Source organism: Leucopleurus acutus, assembly GCF_964270905.1.
Source record: "Leucopleurus acutus genome assembly, chromosome: X".
NCBI classification, from domain to species: domain Eukaryota; kingdom Metazoa; phylum Chordata; class Mammalia; order Artiodactyla; family Delphinidae; genus Leucopleurus; species Leucopleurus acutus.
In genome coordinates, this window is record NC_139148.1 from 65,326,748 (window position 1) to 65,350,769 (window position 24,022).

At 36.0% G+C, this 24,022-nt stretch overlaps 1 protein-coding gene across 10 annotated transcripts in view; it reads right to left on the reverse strand.

The window, feature by feature from the left end:
* ATRX (ATRX chromatin remodeler) overlaps positions 1-24,022 on the reverse strand; it is a 248,863-nt gene that overhangs the window by 166,907 nt on the left and 57,934 nt on the right. For 8 of the 10 annotated variants that reach the window (XM_082865330.1, XM_082865334.1, XM_082865329.1 and 5 more), the window contains 4 exons: positions 7,197-7,252; positions 6,242-6,294; positions 5,230-5,354; positions 2,082-2,195 (listed from right to left, as the gene is read on the reverse strand). In XM_082865330.1, the coding sequence (XP_082721456.1) occupies positions 2,082-2,195; positions 5,230-5,354; positions 6,242-6,294; positions 7,197-7,252 (348 nt within the window). The remainder of the gene's footprint in view (positions 1-2,081; positions 2,196-5,229; positions 5,355-6,241; positions 6,295-7,196; positions 7,253-24,022) is intronic. The other 2 variants (XM_082865333.1, XM_082865332.1) reach the window with 1 other exon arrangement.

The window sequence follows — 24,022 nt, forward strand, 5'->3', positions numbered from 1 at the left end:
CTGAGCTCAATACATTTTATCAGTTTTAAAGAAAGAACAAAATTATTCTGCCATATAGAAAAATTAGGTGTAAAATATGTTTTCTAACAATTAAACTAGGGAAAGGATATCAAAATAGGCTATGGTATTTAAAAAACAATGGCTCCTGAAATGATCAATATCTTTGTGTTTAATTTTGTTTCAAATCATTATAAGATTATTTTATGTATAAAGTTTACCTTCTTGACAGTTTCCTATATTAGAATTCAATTTTAGAACTAACTTTCCTAGGAAGTTTGAATATTAACTAGCAATTCAGTACCTCAGATCACTAGTTTATTCGTACATGTGTACATGAGTAAACATAGTTAAATTTCCTGTGTGATTTCCGACAGCTTAAAGATGTAGAAAATCATTAAGACAAAAATTAACATGAAAGATTTTAAGTGCTATTATATGGCTATAAACATACATTTTCCCTTAAGCACAATATAAACATTCTTACACAGAACACTCAATAAAATGTTCCAGAGACATATCAGCTCAGACCAAATACCAGCAGCATAGTAAAGTGTCACTAAAAACACCCTCCCCAATGACTGTGGTTCTTTTTTATTCTCCTTTTAGCTGTTATCCACATTTGAGACACTGACTGCTCCAGAGTCCCTCCCCAAAAGCCACCAATTAGATATTAATTTTGACACAATACACTTAGTTATCTGTCTTCCCTAGAGGACCCATAATCAGAAATAAAAAGAAGAAACTCTTACTACTGGTCCTTATCATCACCTTCTACTTGCAGATTCTCTTATTTTAAATACTACTTAGCTTTGGTGAGCTCTGTTGTTGCAATGGCAGTTTCCTTACTATGAATTAGATTCTCAATGAATCTTCCTTATGCTTGAGAGGGGTAGAACACCCCCTTGTGGACAAAAGACTAAACAACATTTCCTTGATTTTCTCTAACAATCTAATGAATTATTGAATCTGAAAACCTATATATATATATATATATATATATATATATACACACACACACACACACACACATACACACACATATATATACATATATGTGTATATACACATATATGTGTATATATACTATAAACACAGATATATTTTACTAGTACCATCAAGATATCACATAGCACTGAAATTAAAATCTTCACAAAATTTCACCAAGAACTATGCTATAATTTCACAATGTACATGATAAATATTTAACAGACACGCTTCCATTACACTTCTATTTAGAAACTTAGTGTCATGTTCTATCTTTTAGAGATTCATTCTTCCTACAGTAATGGATTCTGACTCTCTTAATCTGCCCAAAAAATACATACAGGTACTATTTTAAACACACACAAACAAGTGGGACACATACTCCACTGTCGTAAATTTTTAAATGAATCCTCCTTATGCTAACTTTCTACAGATGATTAGCCAATGGTTGTGTGTATAAGTGAGGGTAGACATACAAAGGGAAAGGCGGCTCAGACAGATGGAGGGAAGGTTACTAGCTCTAGTTCCCATCTCCTTCCTACTCATCTCTGCACTGATATCCTTAGATCAATAGATCTCTGACTTGAACGCACATAAGAACAAACTGGGGCAGAGTCTTGACATCATCCTCAGAAATTCTAAATTGTTATGAGTGGAGTCAAGGGACTTGCATTTTTAATAAGCACCCCAGGTGACACTAATGCAGATGTCCATCACTCTGTGAAACAATGTTTTAGATATGTATAAAGTTACCTGAAGGCCACAGGCAAGATTTTATCCAAATCTAAAATTCTTTCGGGGTGAGAGGGAACACATGGTATTCTGGCATATAAGCATTACAGAACTAACATGTGTAAGAAGGAAATAGTAAGCTTCTTGAGATAACTTAATAGCCACTGAAGGCAAAGGCATTTTGATAAATGGTGTTTAACCTTTTCTGCTTCAGAGCTCAGAAAGAAACAGAAGTTATTTTTAAGTAGTGCTTTTAAAAAACAATGGGCAGAAAAGTGGAGGTATTTTTAGTAAGCACATCAGATTTTCCAATATGGTCATAAACAGCACTTTAAACTCATGTTTTCATTTTCACTTGTATTTACCTCCGCGTTTTTTGAGATTTTCAGTTTTCATTTTACTTCTGCTTCTAAATTCAGGCCCTTTAAAATCATCTTTGTCTTCATTCAGCACTGGCTCTGGTTGTACAATCACTGTACCTAGAATGATTTCATTTAAAAAACCATTACACATATTAAATGTGCAAGTGAAGTACAAGACTTCAGTTCAGATAAAGCCAACATTGCTGGTACATAGTTTTGTTTCTTTCAAGTTTTCAGTATTTGTATAAGGACCTCTCAAGAATAAATAAAACAGGGAAATAGTAAAAGGGCCAGGTGTCAACAGATTACTTTTTGGAATATAGTTCATAAAAATGGAGGGGGGGCAGTATTATGTACTGATTCATAACAGAAATGTGTGAATAAAGTATAAAGCCTTAGCCCAGTTCTGAATTTTATACTGCCTATCACAAAAGCTGTTCTGAATATGAACATCCATGCTAAGTTCCACAGTTTAAAAAAACAAAAGGATCAGAAGAGAAAATTTTAAAAAGACATCCTATTCTTCTCATAAGCCAAATCATAAATGCAGAAAAAGATTTTTAAGGGGTTGTTTTATATTGCTTTGGGGGAGGATAGTGGGGGACAATGTGAGAAGTTAATTCTGCTATTACTGCTATACCTATTCTGTGGCATTTCCCAAATAATACATCCAAGTTTCGGTACCCTGCAAAGTCCTTAAAGAGTTTTAAACAAAGACTGCCTTAAGATACTTAAGCTCAAGTGCTATGACAATAAATTGCAGAATGAGATCAATTGTTGGTCCCTATGGAAATCTTTTAGAAAGAATGTACTTTCTTAGCTATAAAACATGTGAACTGAGGAGAGAGGTTGCTAATTTAAGTTTTCATTTTAATCTCTCAAGAGCAAATAAAGCAGGGGCATAGTAAAAAGGGTCCAGGTCTCACATTTACCTACATTGCTGGGCTTAGTAATTGGGCATTACTGACAACAATTAAGAAAGTACAGTCATCCCTCAGTATCCATGGGAGATTTGTTCCAGGACCCCTTGGATACCAAAATCCGTGGATGCTCAAGTCCCTTAAATAAAATGGCATAGTATTTGCATATATAACCTACGTACATCGTCCTGTATACTTTAAATCATCTCTAGATTACTTATAATACCTAATACAATGTAAACACTATGTTAATAGTTGCCAGCCAACAACAAACTCAAGTTTTGCATTTTGGAACTTTCCAGAATTTTTTTCCCCAAATATTTCTGATCTGCAGTTGACTGAATATGCAGATGCGGAACCCACGGATACGGAGGGCCAACTGTAAAATCTGGTAGTTGTCAGGGGCTGTCTCCCTGAAACATGGGTCTATGTTATTTAGCAAGCAAGTTTTAGCAAGGTATAGCACCTACTTAAATGAACTTCTGAGTCTCTGAAAAAAGGGGGGAAATAGGGCACAGAGGATTGAGTTTTTACAAACTGGTAAATATAAATAATCTCCACACACAGAAAAAAACCTTTATTCACAACAACCATTTCACATATATACTTTCAGAGAAGCCCTGGCATTTGAAAAAAGCTAAAGATTTATAGTTAACCAAAAAAAACCAGATTTCTTTCTGAAGATTCTTCTCTAAATGGAAGCAAAGCAGCAGAGTGGAAAGAGCACTCACTAGCTTTGGATTCAGGCAGACCTGGGTTCAAATCTTAGCTTCTCAATTTAAAGCTGAAAAAGTTCCTTGAGCTCTGAATTTGTTCTTTCATCTCTACAAATAGAAACAGTAACTACCTTACAGCATTGTTTTGAGGATTAAATAAGTTAACTTTTTAAGAGTCTGGTACTTACACATACTCAATATAGTATGATAACAATAATTATAATCAATCAAATTTAACCTTATGAAACAGGTCTATTTTTGGTTTGGTGGGAGACAATTACACTTAGTTCAGGTTCGTAACATCCCATACTAACTCTCTTCCACAATATCATTAAAACAAAGACTGGAATTCCTAGTTCTTAGCTCACCCAGTGGCCATCATAAGGACTCCCAGTGACAACCACTGAGAATGTAATAATCCAAAGTGAGTCACTGCCTATGGGACTCACACTCCCATGTTAGTTGTTTCTGCCGTAGGCCACCAAAACCATTACATAAAATTGTCACAGATGATTTTCAAAGCCAAGTAAATGGTAGGCCCATCAATTTTCCTTCTCTCTTCTTTCTCTCATTCATTTCTTTTCCTCATTTCATTTCTCATCTATTATAACTCCCAATTTGTCCTAGTAAAGCAATGTATTATTCTCCTAACTCATCATTTTTTTAAATTTCCATAATCAAAAAATGTGTCACATAAGCATAAGTAGAGAAAGAGAATAAAGTAGTAAACACTGCTGTAAATGATCTGTGAGAATAAATTTGAAAAATCTGCTAAGAGCCTTTAAACATATTATTCAATAAAGAGAAAAATCTAAACTGTTGATTTCTGAAACACTATGAAATTACCAAGACCCTTGTCATTCTCTCATCATGTAATCACACTGCTCTCAGACTTGGGCTATGAAAAGTCCAAGATTTTCATTTGGCTTCCCCCCTCCCCACCCCTGCCCAGGCCCCAATCTAATCAATGCACTTTTAATATTAGAAATGCAACGGTTGAGAGGAAATGTAACAAGGCATTTTTAAAAAGATAATTACAAGAAATATACCTAAGTCAAATTTAATAGGTAACTTCAGCTTTGCGTCTTAGGGAATTTAAGAATGCAGTAAGACTAAACTAGACTTTAAATGTTTTCTTAAGAAGTTTTCAGAGTATTCATTATGTTTTTCTATAAAGCAAACACATTAAAATTTACTGAACCAAAACTTAATATACTAAATTTTTAAACCAACTTCCACATTCAAGTATAATTTGGAAAATAAAATCCCTTTTCTAAAACCCAATGGAAAGAGAAAATAAGTCTTCTTATCAAACCTGACTGAATATTCTAAATTTTGAACCTCAGTAACACACATTATCATTACCATACTAATACATTTCCAGACCATCACTATCAAAATATTAGGTTTGGTCCTTCACACACAGCTTAAAGTAATCAAGTTCCAATTTTATAGTAATGACATTTAAAAATGCATTTCAACTTTAACTTCATATGAAAAATTAATACACTTTACCTTTTGGCAAGCTTTGCATAGTAATATCATTTTCTGAATTTTCATTAGAAGCATCTTCATTTACAGTTTCATCCAAAGGTTTTTCATCATCAGATTCTACATACTTTGTTACAATTGAAGGTTTCCTATGAGAGAATTAAGTCCACAGAATTATGGACATTTCTGCTATTGGAAAAACACCCAAGTAACATAAATAACATGTTTAGATTAAGCAGTGGCTCTTAACCAGGGATACATATCAGAATCACCTAGGGAAGCATACATCTCTATACCATATAACTGAATATTATGATTTAGTAGGTCTTGGGAGGATCAGAGCATGTGCATTCTGAAAAAGCTATGAGGAAGATTTTAAAGGGAACTCCTATTTAAGAATCACTACTTTAGGGAATAAGTTAATAACAAGCAAGCTGTGATTATTAAGAGACATTTCCACTGGTTCAAAAAAGTAAAAGTCCAATAGAATAAATTGCAAACTTCTAATACAAACTACACTCCACAGTTATATTATGCATTACATTATGCTTTGAAGTAGTTTCAGTTGTTACGTACAATTCACTTTGACAATTTAACACAGACAAGTATTTGAACCACTCTTTGATCTTCTTATAACTTCCTCATAACTATGATGGCTACCAGTCCCCATCCTAGACAATTTCATATAACCCTAAAAAACTCAGATTGCCTCATGAGGCATTCAACATTTCATTTCCCCTTTTCTCCTTGTTTTTAAAGCACATATATTATCTGACAGAAATTATCTACATATTGCCAGGGCCACTAATATATAATAAATCCCCTCCTGGGAAATTTTTAATTAAAATTAAAAGTCAAGTGATGGATACAAGAGATTCATTATACTATACTGCCCTTTTAAAAATATATATGTTTGTATAAAATAGTTTACTGAGAACAGAGTGCTTTAAGTTTAGAAAAAAAGATTATTCTAAGAAAAAGAAAATAAAACAACCTGAAAAAGAAAGTAACTTTTTTCCCTTCAACATCAACCAACCTCTTTGATCGTGATGATCCTGATGATTTGGATTTTTCTGAAGAGCTAGCTCCCTAAATGCGAGAAATAAATACAAAGGTGAGTAAAACTCTCAGAGAAACATCCCTACAATTAACTGTTTCCCTATACCAAGATGTCTAATATAGTGATAGAATGAGATATAATTTTTATGCCTAAAGTATTTTTCTAAAAGGAACTTCAAAAACTAATTTTAATTTACTCTCAAGTTTCCTTGATTTAAGATTAATTTTTTTCATTAAATTGTTACTGTTGAATTTTGAGGTACAGAAGATGATACACTGCTATATCATGATCTCGGCCTAAGCCAACAAAGACAAAACAAAGGTGTAGAGGTAATCAGATCCCAACAGGGGCAGAGAGTTTTAAGGATCTAAACATGTGTCACTTTCTCTATCCTAACATATGGCACAGAATACCTTCTACGATTTCCTTTGAGATACTAAATTTACCTTGGTTTTGCCAATATAATCAGTATATTTTATTGGATTCAATTTTTTACACTAGGTGGGAAGAATCCTAAAACTGTAGTGTAGGCTGGGGTATCAGGTGAAGGACCTCAGGATGGGTTCCAATAATACTGCTTAAGAGACTCTAAAATACTCAGTTTTGAGAGATCTCAGAACCATGGGGTCATGCCCATAACAACCACCTTGGGCACCACTGTTGCAATATAATAACACTCAAATACCTATCTGTTAGCAAGCCTTCAGTTGTCTGACTTTAGCTATACAGCTGAAGCAAACCACAACAATAACAAAAACAATGAACACCATCAAAAAGTGGACAACGACCCAAAATGAATACTGTAATAATACTTGGGTATAACAGTAAACTCAAACACATGCATGTATTAAATAAAAGCAACCTGATGACATACTCTAGTTGATTAGCATTAATTAATAAATATCTTTTAAATGCTTCAAATTATTCTTACCTCTTCCTTGCTGTTTTCCATCATATCAGAGTTATTTCCAGAACCACTGACTTTATCTTAAAAGAGAAGAAGTAAAAACATTATTTATCTCTTTGGTGCATTATCAAATAGAACACCAATACCTACGATTCCATGAACCTATTTTTCAAACTATGTAGTATGGCAGTATTGGTAGTACTTTACTCACATTAAAATATAAGAGTTTTCTATCAACTATACTCCAATAAATTTTTTTAAAATAATATTGCTTTGGTTAAAAAAGAGTTTTCTGAGTGGCATGGACATATATACACTACCAAACGTAAAATAGATAGCTAGTGGGAAGCAGCCACATAGCACAGGGAGATCAGCTTGGTGGTTTGTGAACACCTAGAGGGGTGGGACAGGGAGGGTGGGAGGGAGGGAGACGCAAGAGGGAAGAGATATGGGAACATATGTATACGTATAACTGATTCACTTTGTTATAAAGCAGAAACTAACACACCATTGTAAAGCAATTATACTCCAATAAAGATGTTAAAAAGAAATTCATGTAAAAAACCAAAAAAAAAGTTTTCTGATTAAAATCACTCTCTTTTGACACGCTAATCCCTTCTGAAACAGCATTTCTGAAAAGAGCAGTTTGTAATCAAAATATTTCCTACTGTAATTGTTCAAGGTTTTTCTCTTAGAAGAAAATTTAAGTTCCATCTTCTACTAAAAATAAAATCACATTAACTGTATTTTCCTTTACCATAAGACACTAAAAAAAGAAAAACAACTTCCTAAAGGAAGTAGAGGGAAGGAAATAATAAAGATTAGAATAGAAATTAATGAAACAGGGAATAGAAAACAATAGAGAAAAATCAACAAAACCAAAATAAGTTCTTTGGAAAGATGAATAAAACTGAAAAAAAAAACTTAGGCTAGATGGACCAAGAAAAAAAGGAGACAAGACTCAAATTACTAGAATGAAAAATTAAAGAGAGGATGCCACTACTTACCTTAAAGAAATAAAAGGATTATAAAGAAATATCATGAACAACTGTATGCCAAAAAATTAGATAACCTAAATGAAATGGACAAATTCCTAAACACACACAAACTACTGAAGTTGACACAAGAATAAAGAGACAATGTGAATAGATCTATAACTGAAAAGACTGAATTGGTAATCAAAAAACTACCCACAAAGAAAAGCAAAGGTCCAGATGGTTTCACCACCAAATTACACCAAACGTTCAAAAAGAAAAAAAGCATTAACACCAATTTTTCACAAACTCTTCTAGTAAAAAAGGAGGGAACACATCCCAACTCATTCAATGAGACCAGTATCGTACCAAACCAGAAAAGATACCACAAAAAGACCAACATCACTTATGAATACAGATGTAAAAGTCCTTAATAAAATACTAGCAAACTTCAAAAGAATGAAAGACATGTCTTTCTGCTACAGACTGCGAGAAACTACTTGCAAAAGACATATCTAATAAAGAACTATTATCTAAAATATATAAAAAACCCAAAACTCAACAATAATAATATAAACAACATGATTAAAAGCAGGCAAAAGATCTGAAGACATTTTACCAAATATATGCAAATGGAAAATGAGCATATGAAAAGATGCTCCACATCATATGTCATTCGGGAATTGGAAATTTAAAAAATAAGATAACACTATATACCTATTACAATGGACAAAATGCAGAACACTGACAACACAAAATGCTGGTAAGGATGTGAAGAAATAGGAACTCTCATTCACCGCTCAAAAAAATGCAAAATGGTCCAGCAACTTTTGGCAATATCTTACAAAATTAACCAAACTCTTACCACATGATCCAGCAATCACACTCCTTGATATCTACCCAAATAAGTTGAAAATAAAGTCCACTCAGATGGACTGCACACAGATGGTTTTAAATATTTTTACTTATATAAACACCTTCGAGTTCCGGCAGAGAGCGCGGTGAGAAGCGGATCGCGGCCTTCTAGCCCGGGGCCCTCCAGGGCCCTCCAGGCCCTCCGGCCTCTGGTCGGCAGGTGAACTGGGGGGCCCCCGGGACAAGCTCAGGCTGTGTCTTACCGAGCCCCAGAGCCCTCGCCGCAGCCGCCCACTGGCAGGGCCCGAGCCTGGAAGCAGCAACAAACTGCTCCCGCACCGCCACTTCCGCGACCTAATGGCGGCGGCCCCTCGGAGCCCAGATCCCACCCACCGCCGGGTCTCTTGACCCCACGCTGCAGGGGTTAGGCAAGCCTCCGTCACGCCACGGAGGACGTCGCGCCTTTGGGCGTTGGGCGTGGCAGGGTGAGAAAAATAGCGGCCACTGGAACACTGCGGAGGGCCATTAGAGCTTCGAGGGCCCGGGAAGGGGGCTCTATGTGGACGCCAGCTCAGCCACCCTTCGGCCTTGGAGCCCGCGCGGATCCAGGACCTGAGGTGACCTCTCTGCCCCAGTTGGACGAGACCTCACCTCGTCCGGACAATGACAGACAAAGGCCTTAACAGGCCCGGAAGGTGAGCGGAGTCCCGGTCGACGATGGGTGGAACGTTAGCGGGTCATCAGGCAGTTGGTCATCATTCTACCAAGACCTCGATGTCGGAAGATAGAAATGGTATTATAACGTACCACACGCGGCCAACAGGAAGTGCTAGCCACCCTTTGGGAAGATTTACTGGCCGTTTATAGAAGGCCTGTGTATATAATATGAAAAAGCTGCTCTCAACTTTCCCCCCAACCTTTGGAAAGAAAACTTTTCTCTACATATAGGCCTTCTAGATGTGAAGAGGTTGCCGACGTATTATAAAGTCACATGTCTTGTAAATGCCCATTTGTTTCTTTAAAAAAAAACCGTAGAAAAGAAATGTCTTCTGGAAATGACTTTTCGAAATGGAGTTGTTTGACCACCTCTAGAGGCAACATCAGGAGCCACAGAGGTCCACGTTTGTTCAGTGGGTTAGAGGACATGGAATGGAAGACGTTGAGGAGGAAGAAAAGAAGGTTCTGTGCCAGACTGGTCACAGAAAACATTTGCATATTAGAACCATTGTTTTGTGTGTGCATTTTACTCCTTACTACTGTATGTGTAGTTGACCATAAGTACTTTTTTGAAATATCTAGTCTTTCTAGATCTTCTAAAGTGCCTGATATATGTTCAAAGTAGAGGTAGTAAAAAGACATTTTGTAAATATCTTTTTGTTAAAATTCGTATGAAATGTTGTTTTGTGGGGGGAGGGGTGGCCAAACCACCTTTTTGAACAGTACGCAGTATGCACTGTGTTTGTGCACTGGTTCAAGGTCGCGGGGAGGAGAAGGAAGTGCAAAGAGCTCTGTGCCAGTGTGTTTATAGTGAGGCAAGATTAACCATTGTCTTTTTTATGTTCCTGCATTTTGTTTCACTTTGCTGTGTATATAATGGACAAATGAGTCCTAATTTACAACATCTAGTCTTTCTAGATGTTAAAGAGGTTGGCAGTGTATGACAAAAATAGTAAATAATACATTTTGTACATTTTGTGTTAAAATTTCTAGGAAGGATTGTCTTCTGAAAATTTGAGCATGATAGCCCTCTGGGTTGGTGGGGGGGAGAGAGAGAAGGGGGTTGGTCTTAGAATGGCTAGAATGCTGGTATTTTGAAGACAGTTTCAGATTATAACTGTTACATGTGTGCAGTTCATTCAGTACTGCTCTGTATATAGTGGACAAATTAAGTCCTTATTTGAAACATCTAGTCCATCTAGATGTTTACAAGTGCCCAACGTATGTTAAATGTAGAAGTAGTAAAATATCACTTTGTAAATATCTTTTTGCTAAAATTCACAGGAAGTACTGTCTTTGGGAAGTTAAACCACCTGTCTGAGCAGTATACTATTGTCTATACTTGTTCAGTGGTTTGGAGGAGGGAGGGAAAGAATTGCAAAAGGTAATATGCTAGTGTGTTCATACCAGGACATTTTCAGACAAAACCATTTTTTGTATGTTCATTTTGTTTTGCTGTGTATATAGTGTATATAATGGACAAATTGAGTCCTAGTTTTGCAACATCTAGTCTCTAGATGTTAAAGGGGTTGCCAGTGTATTAGCACATTTTGTATACTTTATTGAAATTCATAGGAAAGCTTGTCTTCTGTAAATGACTTTTGGATATGAATTTGTTCAGCCACCTCTAAGCATTACATATGCATGTACTTGTCCACTGGATTGGCGGTGGAGAGAAGGAAGTGAGGGAGGAAATGGTTCAGGCCAAATGGTCATATTTAGAAGATACCTCAGATTATAACCATTGTTACATGTGTGCAATTTTATTTAACAGTGCTGTGTACATAGTGGACAAGTAAGTTCTTATATGAAATATCTATTCTTTCTAGATGTTTAGAAGTGCTTGATGTATTTAAAAGTAGTTTTCGTAGAATAATGCTTCCTGTAAATAGCTTTTAAAAACTGATGGGAAACACTGTCTTTGGAAATGGAATTGTTAAACCTCCTCTCTGAACAGTATACTCTGTGCTTGTTCATTGGGTTTAGGGAGGTGGGAGGGAAGACTGCAAAAGATGTTTTGCTAGCAGGTACTAGAACATTTCAACTTATCCATTGCTCTATATGTTACATGCATTTTGTTTAACTTTACTGTATATATTTTGTATATACTGGACCAATGGGTCCCAATTTTATAATATCTAATCTCTAGATATTAAAGAGGTTGCCAATGTATGACAAAAGTAGAGTTAGTAAACTAACACATTTTGTACACTTTGTGTTAAAATTCATTGAAAGGCCGTCTTCATTGAATTCATTGAAAAGGGCCTTTGGAAGTGAAATTGTAAATCACATCTAAGTGACACCTGTGCCTGTACTTGCCCAATGTTGGATGGATGACAGAAAGGAGGTACTGGGAGAAATGAAGTGTTCTAGATTAGAATGTTCCTATGTAGAAGACACTTTCAGACCTAACCATTGTTACATGTGTGTAGTTTATTCAACACTACTGTGTATATAGTGGACAAACTTTAGTCCTTATTTGAAACATCTAGTCTTTCTAGATGTTTAGAAGTGCACAAAGTATGTTAAAAGTAGAGGTAGTGAAGTAACATATTTTGTAGATATATCCTTTTGTTAAAATTCATATGAAATACTGTCTTTTAGAAATGGAGTGATCAAAATGATCAAACCACATCTCTGAGCAGTACACATTATTTTATTTGTGCTGGTTCAGGGAGAAAGAAGAAAGTGTAAAGGGCTTTATACCAAGACTAACCATTGTCTGGTGTGTCTCTGCATTTTGTTTTACTTGGCTGTGTACATAGTGTACATAAAGGACAGAGGGTCCAAATTTACAACATCTAGTCTTCCTAGATGTTAAAGAGGTTGCCAGTGTATGACAAAAATAGCCGATAAATACATTGTGTACACTTCGTGTTAAAATTCATAGGAAAGACTTCTGAAAACAACTGGAGGAAGTAAAATTGTTAAAACCCCCTCTAAGCATTACAGTTGCTTATTATTCTTGTCCACTGGGTTGATAGAGATGAGAAGGGGAAGCTTCTAGGCCAGAGTGTTCCTGTTTAGGAGACATTTTGTGACTATAGCCTTTGTGTGCAGTTTCTTCAGTGCTACTACGTGTATACATAGTGGACAAAGTTAAATCTGTATTTGAAACATCTAATCTTTCTAGATGTGTAAAAGTACACAACATATGTTGAAAATAGAGAGTTAAAAGTAACACCTTTTAAGTTTTTTTTTTCTGTTAATTCATAGGAATGGTTGTATTGGGGAGTGGAAATTGTTAAACTTGAGTCTTGTAGAGTAAGCTGACTATTCACTGGGTGGTGGGGAGGCGGGAGCAGACAGGAAGGAAGTACAGAGAAGGGATCTGTGCCCATGAGTCTTTAGACAAGTTCAGATTGTCTAACCAGTGTTCTATTTGTGTGTTTTAGTTAATATTGCTGTGTATCAAAGAATAAGCAAGTCCTAATGCCCAAAGTATATTAAAAGTAGAGGTAGTAAAATAACCCCTTAATAAATGCCCTTTTGTTGGTTTTTAGTAAGGGCTGTGTCTTCTGGGAGCGTCTATGTTAATCCACCTCTTGGAGCTAGATATAGTCCTGTACTTAGTTGCTGATATGCTGGAGGAGGGGTAAGAGGAAGGGTGAAGGGAAGGGCTCTTAGCTAATATCTCCATATCTAGAAGACAGTTTTAGGTTATAACCATAGGTCTAAATGTGCATTTTTGTAAAGTACCAATGCTTACTATGGACAAGGTTCATTCATTATTTTGCAACATCTAGGCTTTTTAGGAGTCCTGAGGTGACAATGTATGATAAAAAGTAGAGCTAGTGAATTAACCAATTTGTAAGTATCTTTGTTATAATTGGTAAAAAAGTAGCATCTTGGACATGGAATTGTTAAACCATCTGAGAAATGTACACCAGGACTTGTTCATTAGGTTGGCAGCAGAGGGGCAGAAGGCAGTATAAAAGGGAGGGAAGTACGTGGATGTGTTCCTTTTTATATTTTGATGATAACCATTGATGTGTGTGCATCTCTTAGCTGTACTATAGGAATACATTGTTAAGTAATTCAGTGGAAACATACCTCCTTGCTAATACTTTAATAGTTTAGATCAGATAATGAATCCTCTTAAAAGCATTATACTTTGGGTACGCTGTTGCTTTATGTCTCATTTTTAATTGAACGTTAAGGGAATGTAGTATTTTAATCATAACTCTGCCAATATCTTTATCTAGAGGCCTGTTGCCATTTTTGTCTTTTCTGAAGTTTTTGTCACCAAAAAAGGATTACATTTTTTTTCCTTCCAGATTGAGTTGGTGTAGTGTATTTTTGGTTATCAAAATACTCATAACTTTGGGACTTTGAAATGGTAAATATTCATGATGTGTGAAAAAGCATGATACATAACTGTATGATCTTAATTACATTAAAATGGATGCTTAGTTGTGTTTAAATACACAAACGAGACCTAGAAGGACACATCAAATGGTAAACTGCTTGTGATGGAGGATGACTTTGTTTTTTGCTTCTTGTGTTCTTTGGTTTCCTATTATGCACATGTTAACTTTTAAGAAATAAATGTTATTTTGAAAACCTTAAAAAAAAAAAGAAAACACCTTCGTAAGTAGCTTTTTTCCCATAATTGTCAAAATTTGGAAGCAACCAAGATATCCTTCAAAAGGTGAATTGGATAAACTGTGTTACATCCAATCAATGGAATAATATTCAGCTCTAAAAAGAAATGAGCTACCAAGCCATGAGAAGACATGAAGGAAGTTTAAATGTATTGTATATTACTATGTGAAAAAAGCCAATCTGAAAAGATTACATACTGTACGATTCCAACTATATGACGTTCTGGAAAAGACAAAACTACGGAGACAGAAAAAGATCAATGGTTGCCATGGATTTGGGGGCGGGGACAGGGGGAAGGATGGATAGATGGAACAGAGGATTTTTAGTGCACTTGAGACAGGAGGGAGGGTGGCAGGGCACAACCATTAAAAGAATGAGAGCCATTGAGGATACGACAAAAACTGGTTAGAACCAAGTAGGCCCAAGATGGTGGAAGATTCGACTTCCAGTAGACCTTGAGCCTTGTTATACACTCACTGTAATACATTAGCATGCTAAATGACACACCCACAAGGCACCATGACAGTTCCTAGGCTAATCATAAAAGGCCAAAAAGTAGGCAGTGACTCAATTCCTGGAAATCCCCGCCCCTTCCCCAAAATAGTTGGAATAAACCTCTTACTCATTAGCCTATGAAATTACCAAATCCATAAAAAATAAACACCCCCCACACCCCAGGGCCTCTCTACTTCTGAGGTGGCCCACACCTTATGGATTGTGTAGCTCCCAGGGCTGCTCTCTCACCTTCTGAGATGAACCGCATTCTGCCTACGGAACGTGTATCTCGCTCAATAAACCTACTTTCACTTCACTATGGCTCGCTCTTGAATTCTTTCCTGCACGAAGCCAGGGACCTTCACTTGGCAGCACATCCCAGGAACTCACCCGAGACCTGGAACATGACCATCCTCTTGCACCCCATTTTCCTGCAACATCTTTACAAAGGAAGAGGAAGAAGGTGGTCTTCTCTCCTTTCCCACTTTTCCTTTGATTGTAAAAATGTAGCCAACTTAGTTTTCAGGGCACAGCCCTCTTGCCTGCCTGCTTGTATACTTCACATGCATCTTACATTAATAAATCTACTTCTTGCCTGTCACTTTGCCTCTCGCTGAATTCCTTCTGTGCTGAGACATAAAAATCTGAGCTTCACTGAGTCCTGAGACCAGGTGTGCGGTTTCAGCTTGGGAGGGTTTGAGTCCCCTCCTAAGCCAGAGGTTGCACGTTCAAGTCCCATCTGAGGCACAACTGGGTTTTAGTCCCATCTGAGGTGGGACTGAGTTCAAGTCCCAATCTGAGGTGTACAGTTTCACAGTGAAACTAACCTGTATGATACTATAATGATAGATAGATGTCATTACACATTTGTCAAAATCCCTAGAATGTACAACATCAAGAGTGAAATCCAATGCAAGCTATGGGTTTTAGATGATAATGACTTGTCACTCACTGTAGGTTCATCAACTGTAACAGATGTACAACTGTGGTTGGGGGGGAGGCTGTGCATGTGTGTGGACACATAATAGGAAATTTCTGTACGTTCCACTCAATTTTTCTGTGTACCTAAAACTGCTCTAAAGAATATAATTTATTTTTTTAAACTCTTAATAAAGGAAACTTCCACAGCAAGCTACAAAATACCCACAGGTAACATCATACTTAATGGTAAAAGACTGAATGCTTTTGCTCTAAGATCAGAATACAAGAAGGAAATCCTCTCCTGCCACTTCCATTTAACATTGTAATGGAGATTCTAGCCAGAGCAAGTAAGCAAGAGAAAAGAAATAAAAGGCAGCCAGACTGAAAAGGAAGAAGTAAAACTGTCTTTGGAGACATTATCTTGAATAGAGAAAGTCTCAAGAAATCCATTAAAATATTACAACTAGTAAATGAGTTCAGAAAGGTTGAAGGATGTGAGAACAATATACAGAAGTCAACTGTATTTCTGTACACTTGCAAAGAATGATCTGAAAATAAAACAATCCATTTATAATACCATCAAAAAGAATAAAATGCTTAGGAATAAATTTAACAAGAGAAGTTAAAAACTTATACTCTGAAAACTACAAAACATCATTGAAAGAAATTAAAGACTTAAATCAGTGGTAAAACACTGCATGGTCATGAAATAGAAGACAACATTAAGATGGCAATACTCCACAAATTGATCTACAATTTTTAAAAAAAGGCAATCCCTGTCAGAATCTCACTCGACTTCTTTGTAGAAATTGACAAGCTCATTCTAAAATTCATGTAGAATTAAAATGGACCCAGAATAGTCAAAACAACCTTCAAAAGGAAAAACAAAATAGGAAGACTCGCACTTCAAGATTCTAAAACTTAGTGTAAAACAACTATAATCAGTACAGTGTACTACAGGCAAAAGAACAGATATAAAAATCAGTCAAAAAGAAATGAAAGTTCAGAAATAAACCCATATATCTATGGTCAACTGATTTCCAACAGCATGCCAAGACCATTCAGAAGGGAGAGAATAATCTTTTCAACAAACAGTATGGCACAACTGTGTATCCACACGCAAAAAGTTAAGTTGGAGACCTGCCTTACACCACATACAAAAATTAACTCTAAATGCATCATTAAAAACCTAAACATAAGAGCCTAAACTATAAAACTCTTTCAAGAAAATATTGGGGTAAATCTTTGTGACCCCAGATTTAGAAATAGATCCTTAGACATGACACCATAAGTATGAGCAACAAGAATAAAAATAGATACGCTGGACTTTATCAAAACTAAAAACATTTGTGCTTCAAAGGACATCATCAAGAAAATTAAAGAAATACATACATATACACAACAGAATGCTATTCAGCCTTAAAAGGGAAGAAAATTTTGATACATGCTACAACACTGATTAACCTTGAAGACATTATGCCAAGTAAAATAAGCCAGACACAAAAGGACAAATACCGTATGACCCCACTTATATGAGGTTCCTAAAGTAGTCATATTCATAGAGAAAGAACGTAGAATAGTGGTTGCCAGGGACTGGGGGTAAAGGGGATTGGGAAGTTAGTGATTTTAATGGGTACAGAGTTTCAGGTAGAGAAGACGAAAAAGTTCTGGAGATGGATGGTAGTGATGGTTACACAACAGTGTGAATGTACTTAATGCCATAGAACTGTATACTTAAAATTGGTTAAAATAGTGAATTTTATATTGTGTAGTTTTATCATAATAAAAGTCTAGAATATATAAAGAATTCTTATAAATCAATGATAAAAAGACAAACACCCAATTAAAAATGAGCAAAGGATCTAAATAGATAATTCTCTAAGGAATATATACAAACTACCAATAAGCACATGAAGAGATGCTCAACATCATTAACCATTAGGCAAAATGAAAACCAAAACCATAATAAGACACGACTTCACATGTACTACGATGGCTAAAATTAAAAAGTCAGATAACAACTACTGTTGGCAAGGATGCAGAGAAATCAGAATCCTCATACACTGCTGGGGGGAATGTGCAATGGTGTAGCCACTTTGGGAAACAGTTTGATATTTCCTCAAAGGATTTAACAGAGTTACCATATAACTCAGCAATTCCACTCCTAAGAGAAATGAAAATATATGGCCACACACAAACTTGTTCACAAATGTTATAGTAGCATTATTCATAATAGCCAAAAGGTAGAAACAAGATGTTATTGTCCATCAACAAACAAATGTGGTATATCCATATAAAGGAATGTTATTTGGTCATAAAAAGAAATGAAGTACTAATATGCACTACAACATAAATACACCTTAAACACATTATACTAAGTGAAAGAAGCCAGTCACAAAGAACCACATGTAATAGAATGCCATTCATAAGAAAGTCTGAAATAGGGAAATCTATAAAGACAAGGAAGTAGATTAGTGGTTGCTTAAGGCTGGGGGTAGGGGGTGATATCTAAAGAGTACAGAGTTTCATTTTCAAGTGATAATAACATTATAAAATTTACTGTGGTGACGGCTGCATGTATTTGTGAACATACTAAAAACTACTGAATTGTACACTTTAAACTGGTGAATTGTATTGTAAGTAAATTATATCTCAATAATGGTGTTAAAAGTTTTAGTAGTCATTAGGGAAATGCAAATTAAAACCACACTGAGATATCATTAGGTATCTATCAGAATGTCTAAATTTTTTTTAAAATAGTGGTAAAACCAAATGCTGGAGAGGATGCAGAGAAATTGATCCTTCATACATTGCTGTGAGAATATAAAATGGTATAGCCACTCTGGAAAACAATTTAGGAGTGTCCTTAAAAAAAAAAAAACATGCAACCATCCTATGACACACCAACTGCACTCCTGGGTATTTATCCCAGAGAAATGAAAACTTATGTTGACACAAAAACCTGTACACTAATGTTTACCAGCAGCTTTATTTGTAACAGCCCAAATCTGGGATCATCCCAGATGTCCCTTAATGGGTAAATGGTTAAACTGTGGTACATCCATACCATAGAAAACTACACATTGCAATAAAAAGGAGAGAACTATTGACACATGCAACAACCTGGCTGAATCCCAAGGGAATTATGCTAAGGGAAAAAACCCAATCCCCAAATGTCATATACTATAGGATTCCATTTATAGAACATGTTTAAAATGAAAAACAATTTAGAAATGGAGGACAAATTAGTGATTTCCAGGTGTTAGGCACAGGTAGGAGTAGGGGTAGGGAGCTGAGCATGATTATAAAAGGGCAAGATAAGGAATCTGCATGTTGACTGTGGTGGTGGATACATGAATCAACTCAAGGTAATCAAACTGTATAGAACTTAACAAAAACACAAAAGTACAAGTAAAACTGAGGAAATCTAAATCAGATTGGTAGATATCAATAACGTGGTTAACTGACAATATGTTATACTTCTGTAGAATGTTGCTATTGTGAGAAACTGGGAAAAGTGTGTAAGAGCTGTGTGTGTGTTACAACTGCATATGAATCTACATCCATCTCAATAAAAATACCACTTTAGGGGAAAAACTCAGAAAACTAGGGGAGGGGAACTTCCTCAACTTGACAGAATATTTACAAAAATCTTATACAGTAACCATCATACTTAATGGTGAAAGAGCTGAACGCTTTCCTACTAACATCAGAAACACCAAGATGTCTGCTATCATCATTCTTCTTCAACATAATAATGGAAAATACAGAAAGTCCTACCCAGCATAATGAGGCAAGAAAAGGAATTAAAAGGCAAAGAGATGGAACGGAAGAAATAAACGTGACCCTATTTGCAGACAACCAGATTAGGTAGAAAATTCCAATAAATCTAAAAGATGAAAAAGAAGCTACCTAGAGCAAGTTCACAGGATACAAGGTCGACATAAAAATCATAAGTGAATTCCTGCAATGAACAATTGGAATCTGAAATTTAAAAACCAGGGAATTTAAAATAGCACCACAAAAATGAAGTAAGAAGGTAAAAATGTATCAAAGTATATGCAAGATTAGTATACGGCTAACTACAAAACACTGGGCCAACTGAGAGTTTCTATCAACATTTTTTTCTCTATCATTAAACATTCCTATTCTTTACATGTATTTGGTGGATAACTACACAGATTTATTGGGGAAAGGATCTGAAGAGCAAGTGTTCTGCACACTTTTTATTTTTCAATGTTTTCTATTCTCATTTTGGATAATTTCTATTAGACTATCATCAAATTTACTGACACTACTACAGCTATCTCTAATCTCCTGTTAAGTACAAACAATGATTTGTTATTCAGAAATTTATTTTTCAGTTCTAGAATTTCAAATTGGTTCTTTTTTACATTTTCTATGTTTGTACTGAGATTTCTTACCTGTCCATTCAACATAAATGTATTTGCTTTATTATACTAAAGCATAGTTGCAATAGCTGCTTTAATATTCTTGCTTGCTAATTTCAACATTTGAGACATATGTGGATTGTCTCTACTGCTTGCCTTTCCTTTTGAACATGAGTCACAATTTCCTCTTTTTATTTCAGATTGGGTACTGGACATTTTTAAAGATACAGTGAAAACACTGCATGCTGTTACAGTTGTTATTTTTGTTAATAGCGGATAGTCAACTTACCTGAAATCAAACCCCAAAATATATACCCTCTAGTGTAAGCAGCTGAAAGCTTTATTCTGTTCTTTTAGCCCTAACTGGGCTACCTAGAATCTGGGCTGCACTTGTGAATCAACCAGATATGGCAAGAGTTTTTGCAGGTTCCAGAGCTCCCAAACTGTAGCTCTCTTCTAGGTGGGATCTCCCCTCTCATTTTACTAAACCTACTGTGGTCTCCCTAAATTCCTTTATGCCTCATCAAGAATGCAGGTTTCCATTCAACTCTTTTAATTGAAAAATAATTAACTTAATATATTAGTTTTAGGTGCACAACATAGTGATTCAATATTTTATACATTATAAAATGACCACCCCTACAAGTCTAGTTATCATCTGTCACCATACTAAGTTATTACAATATTGATAACTATTAATTTTTCTTTAAATGTTTGATAGAATTCACCTATGAAGCCAACTGCTCTTCAACTTTTGTTTGTTGGAAGTTTTTTGATCACTAATTGAATTTCATTAGTAATCAGTCTGTTTAGATTTTGTATTTCTCCATGATTCAGTCTTGAAAATTGTAAGTTTCTAGGAATTTATCCACTTCTTCGATGTTGTCCAATTTGTTGGCACAATAGTCTCTTAGGATTCATTGCATTGATGTGGTTTAAGTTGTTACTTTTCCTCTTTCCTTTCTCATTTTATTTATTTGGACTCTCTTTTTTTCACGATGAGTCTGACTTAAGATTTTTCAATTTTGTTTACATTTTCAAAAAGAAAACTAGTTCGTAGTTTCATTGATCTTTTCTATTATTTTTTAGTCTCTATTTCATTTATTTCTGCCCTGATCTTTATGGTTTATTTCCTTCTACTAACTTTGGGTTTTGTTTGCTCTTCTTTTTCTAGCTCCTTTATATGTAAGAAAAGCATGATCCTCAAAAGGAAATCTATAAATTAGACTTCCTCAAAATTTAAAACTTTCACTCTGCAAAAGACCCTGTTAAGAGGAAGAAGACGAGCTATCAGGTGCATTATTTCCAATCTGACCTTTATTATTTCTTTCCTTTTACTAAGTCAGGACTTGTTCTGGTCTTCTTTTTCTAGTCCCTTTAAATGTAAAGCTACATTTTTTTTAATTTGAGATTTTTCTTTTTTCTTGAAGTTGGCCTGTATCACTATAATCTTCCCTCTTGGAACTGCTTTTGCTGCATCCCATAGATTCTGGAAAGTTGTGTTTCCATTTTCATGTGTCTCAAGGTATTTTTTAATTTCCTCTTTGATTTCTTCGTTGATGCATTGGTTTTGTAGCATTTTGTTTAGTACCCCTGCTTTCTTTTCGTTTCCTTTTGCATTGAATACCTTTTTCAATCCCTTCAGTATCAACTCTGTCTTCAGATCTGAAGTGAGTCTCTTGTAGGCAGCATATAAATGGGTCTTGCTTTTTAATCCATTCAGCCATCTCTATTTTGATTGGAGCATTTAGTCAATTTATATTTAAAGTGGTTATTGATAAGGATTTACCTATTGCCATTTTGTTAATTATTTTCTGCTTGTTTTTATAGTTATTCTCTATTCCTTTCTTCTCTTGGTTTCTTCCCTTGTAGTTTTTTTTTTAAATATTTTATTAATTTATTTTTTGACTGCCTTGGGTCTTAGCTGCGGCGCACGGGCTTCTCTCTAGTTGTGGCGTGTGGGCTCTCTAGTTGCGGCACACAGGCTCAGTAGTTGCAGCACGCAGACTTAGCTGCCCCGTGGCATGTGGCATCTTAGTTCCCTGACCAGGGATCAAACCCACGTCCCCTGCGTTGGAAGGCAGATTCTTAAACACTGGACCACCAGGGAAGTCTCTTCCCTTGTAGTTTGATGATTTTCTTTATGTTTGGGCTCCTTTATTTTTTGTTTATCTATTGCAGGTTTTGGGTTTGCAGCTACCATCAGGTTGATACGTGCGCACACATACACACACACACACTGATTTAATTTAGGCTGACAGTTGCTTAAGTTCAAATATATTCTGAAAGTACTACATTTTTACTACCCCCCCAACATTTTGTTTCTGACATGATATTTTACAACTTTATACTTTGTGTATCCCTTAGCTACTTATTGTAGTTATAGTTGATTTTACTACTTTTTGTCTTTTAACCTTCCTACTAGCTTTGTAAGTGGCTGATTTACTATATATTTACCTTTACCAGTGAGATTTTTTTCTTTCATATATTTTCTTATTTCTAACTATTGCCTTTTCTTTTCCACCTAAGAATACGTTTTAACATTTCTTGTAAGGCCATTTTAGTGGTGCTGAACTCCTTTAGGTTTTGCTTGTCTGGGAAACTCCATCTCTCCTTCAATTCTGAATGATAACCTTGCCAGGTAGAGTATTCTTGGTTGGAAGTTTTTTTACTTTCAGTACTTTAAATATATCATGCCACCCCCCCCCTTCTGGCTTGCAGAGTTTCTGCTGAAAAATCAGCTAATAATTTTATGGGATTTTCCTTGTATATGATTAGTTGTTTTTCTCCTGCTGCCCATAAAATTCTCACTTTATCTTTTGCCATTTTACTTACATGTTTGGTGTGGATCTCCTTGGGTTCACCTTGTTTGGAACTCTGTGATTCTTGTACCTAGATGTCTGTTTCCTCTCCCAGACTAGGGAAGTTTTCAGACATTATTTCTTTAAGTAAATTTTTTGTCCCTTTCTCTCTCTCTTCTCCATCTGAGACCCCTACCCCTACTATAAGAATGTTAGTACTCCTGATGTCCCAGAGATCTCCTTTTTTTTTTTTTTTTTTTTTTTTTTTTTGCAGTATGCGGGCCTCTCACTGTTGTGGCCTCTCCCGTTGTGGAACACAGGCTCTGGACGCACAGGCTCAGTGGCCATGGCTCACGGGCCCAGCCGCTCTGCGGCATGTGGGATCCTCCCAGACCGGGGCACAAACCCGCGTCCCCTGCATCGGCAGGCAGACTCTCAACCACTGCGCCACCAGGGAAGCCCCCCAGAGATCCCTTAAACTCTCACTTTCTAAAATTCTTCTTTTTTTCTGTTCTGATTGGGTGGTTTCCACTATTCTGTCTTCCAAATCACTGATGTGTTCTACTGTATCAACTATAATTTCCTCTACTGTATTTTCCAATATTGTGTTCTTCAGTTCTGTTTCTTTTTTATATTTTCTCTTTGTTGAAGTTCTCACTGTGTTCCTCCATTCTTCTACCTAGTTTGGTAAGCATCTTTATGACCATTTCTTTGAATTCTTTATCAGGTAAATTACTTATCTCCATTTCATTAAGATTTTTTTCTGCAGTTTTACCTTGTTCTTTCACTTGGAACATATTCCTCTGTCCCCATTTTGTTTGACTTTGTGTTTCTTTCTATACATCAGGCAAAACAGGTACCTCTCCCAGTCTTGAAGGCATAACCTCAGTTAAGAGCATCCCCTGTGTAGTCTGTGTGTGCCAGGCAGCTTTGGCAAGCCGGCTGGAGCCTAATAAGTCATGAGCCAGGGGGTCCTGGGGCACTGTATACTCAGGCTGCCTTGGTAGGACGCCTATAGCTTGTGTGGGCCAGAGGTATGCTGAGGTGGCCTTGGAAGGCCAGCTAGAGAACGTGGACTATGTTCCCACTTG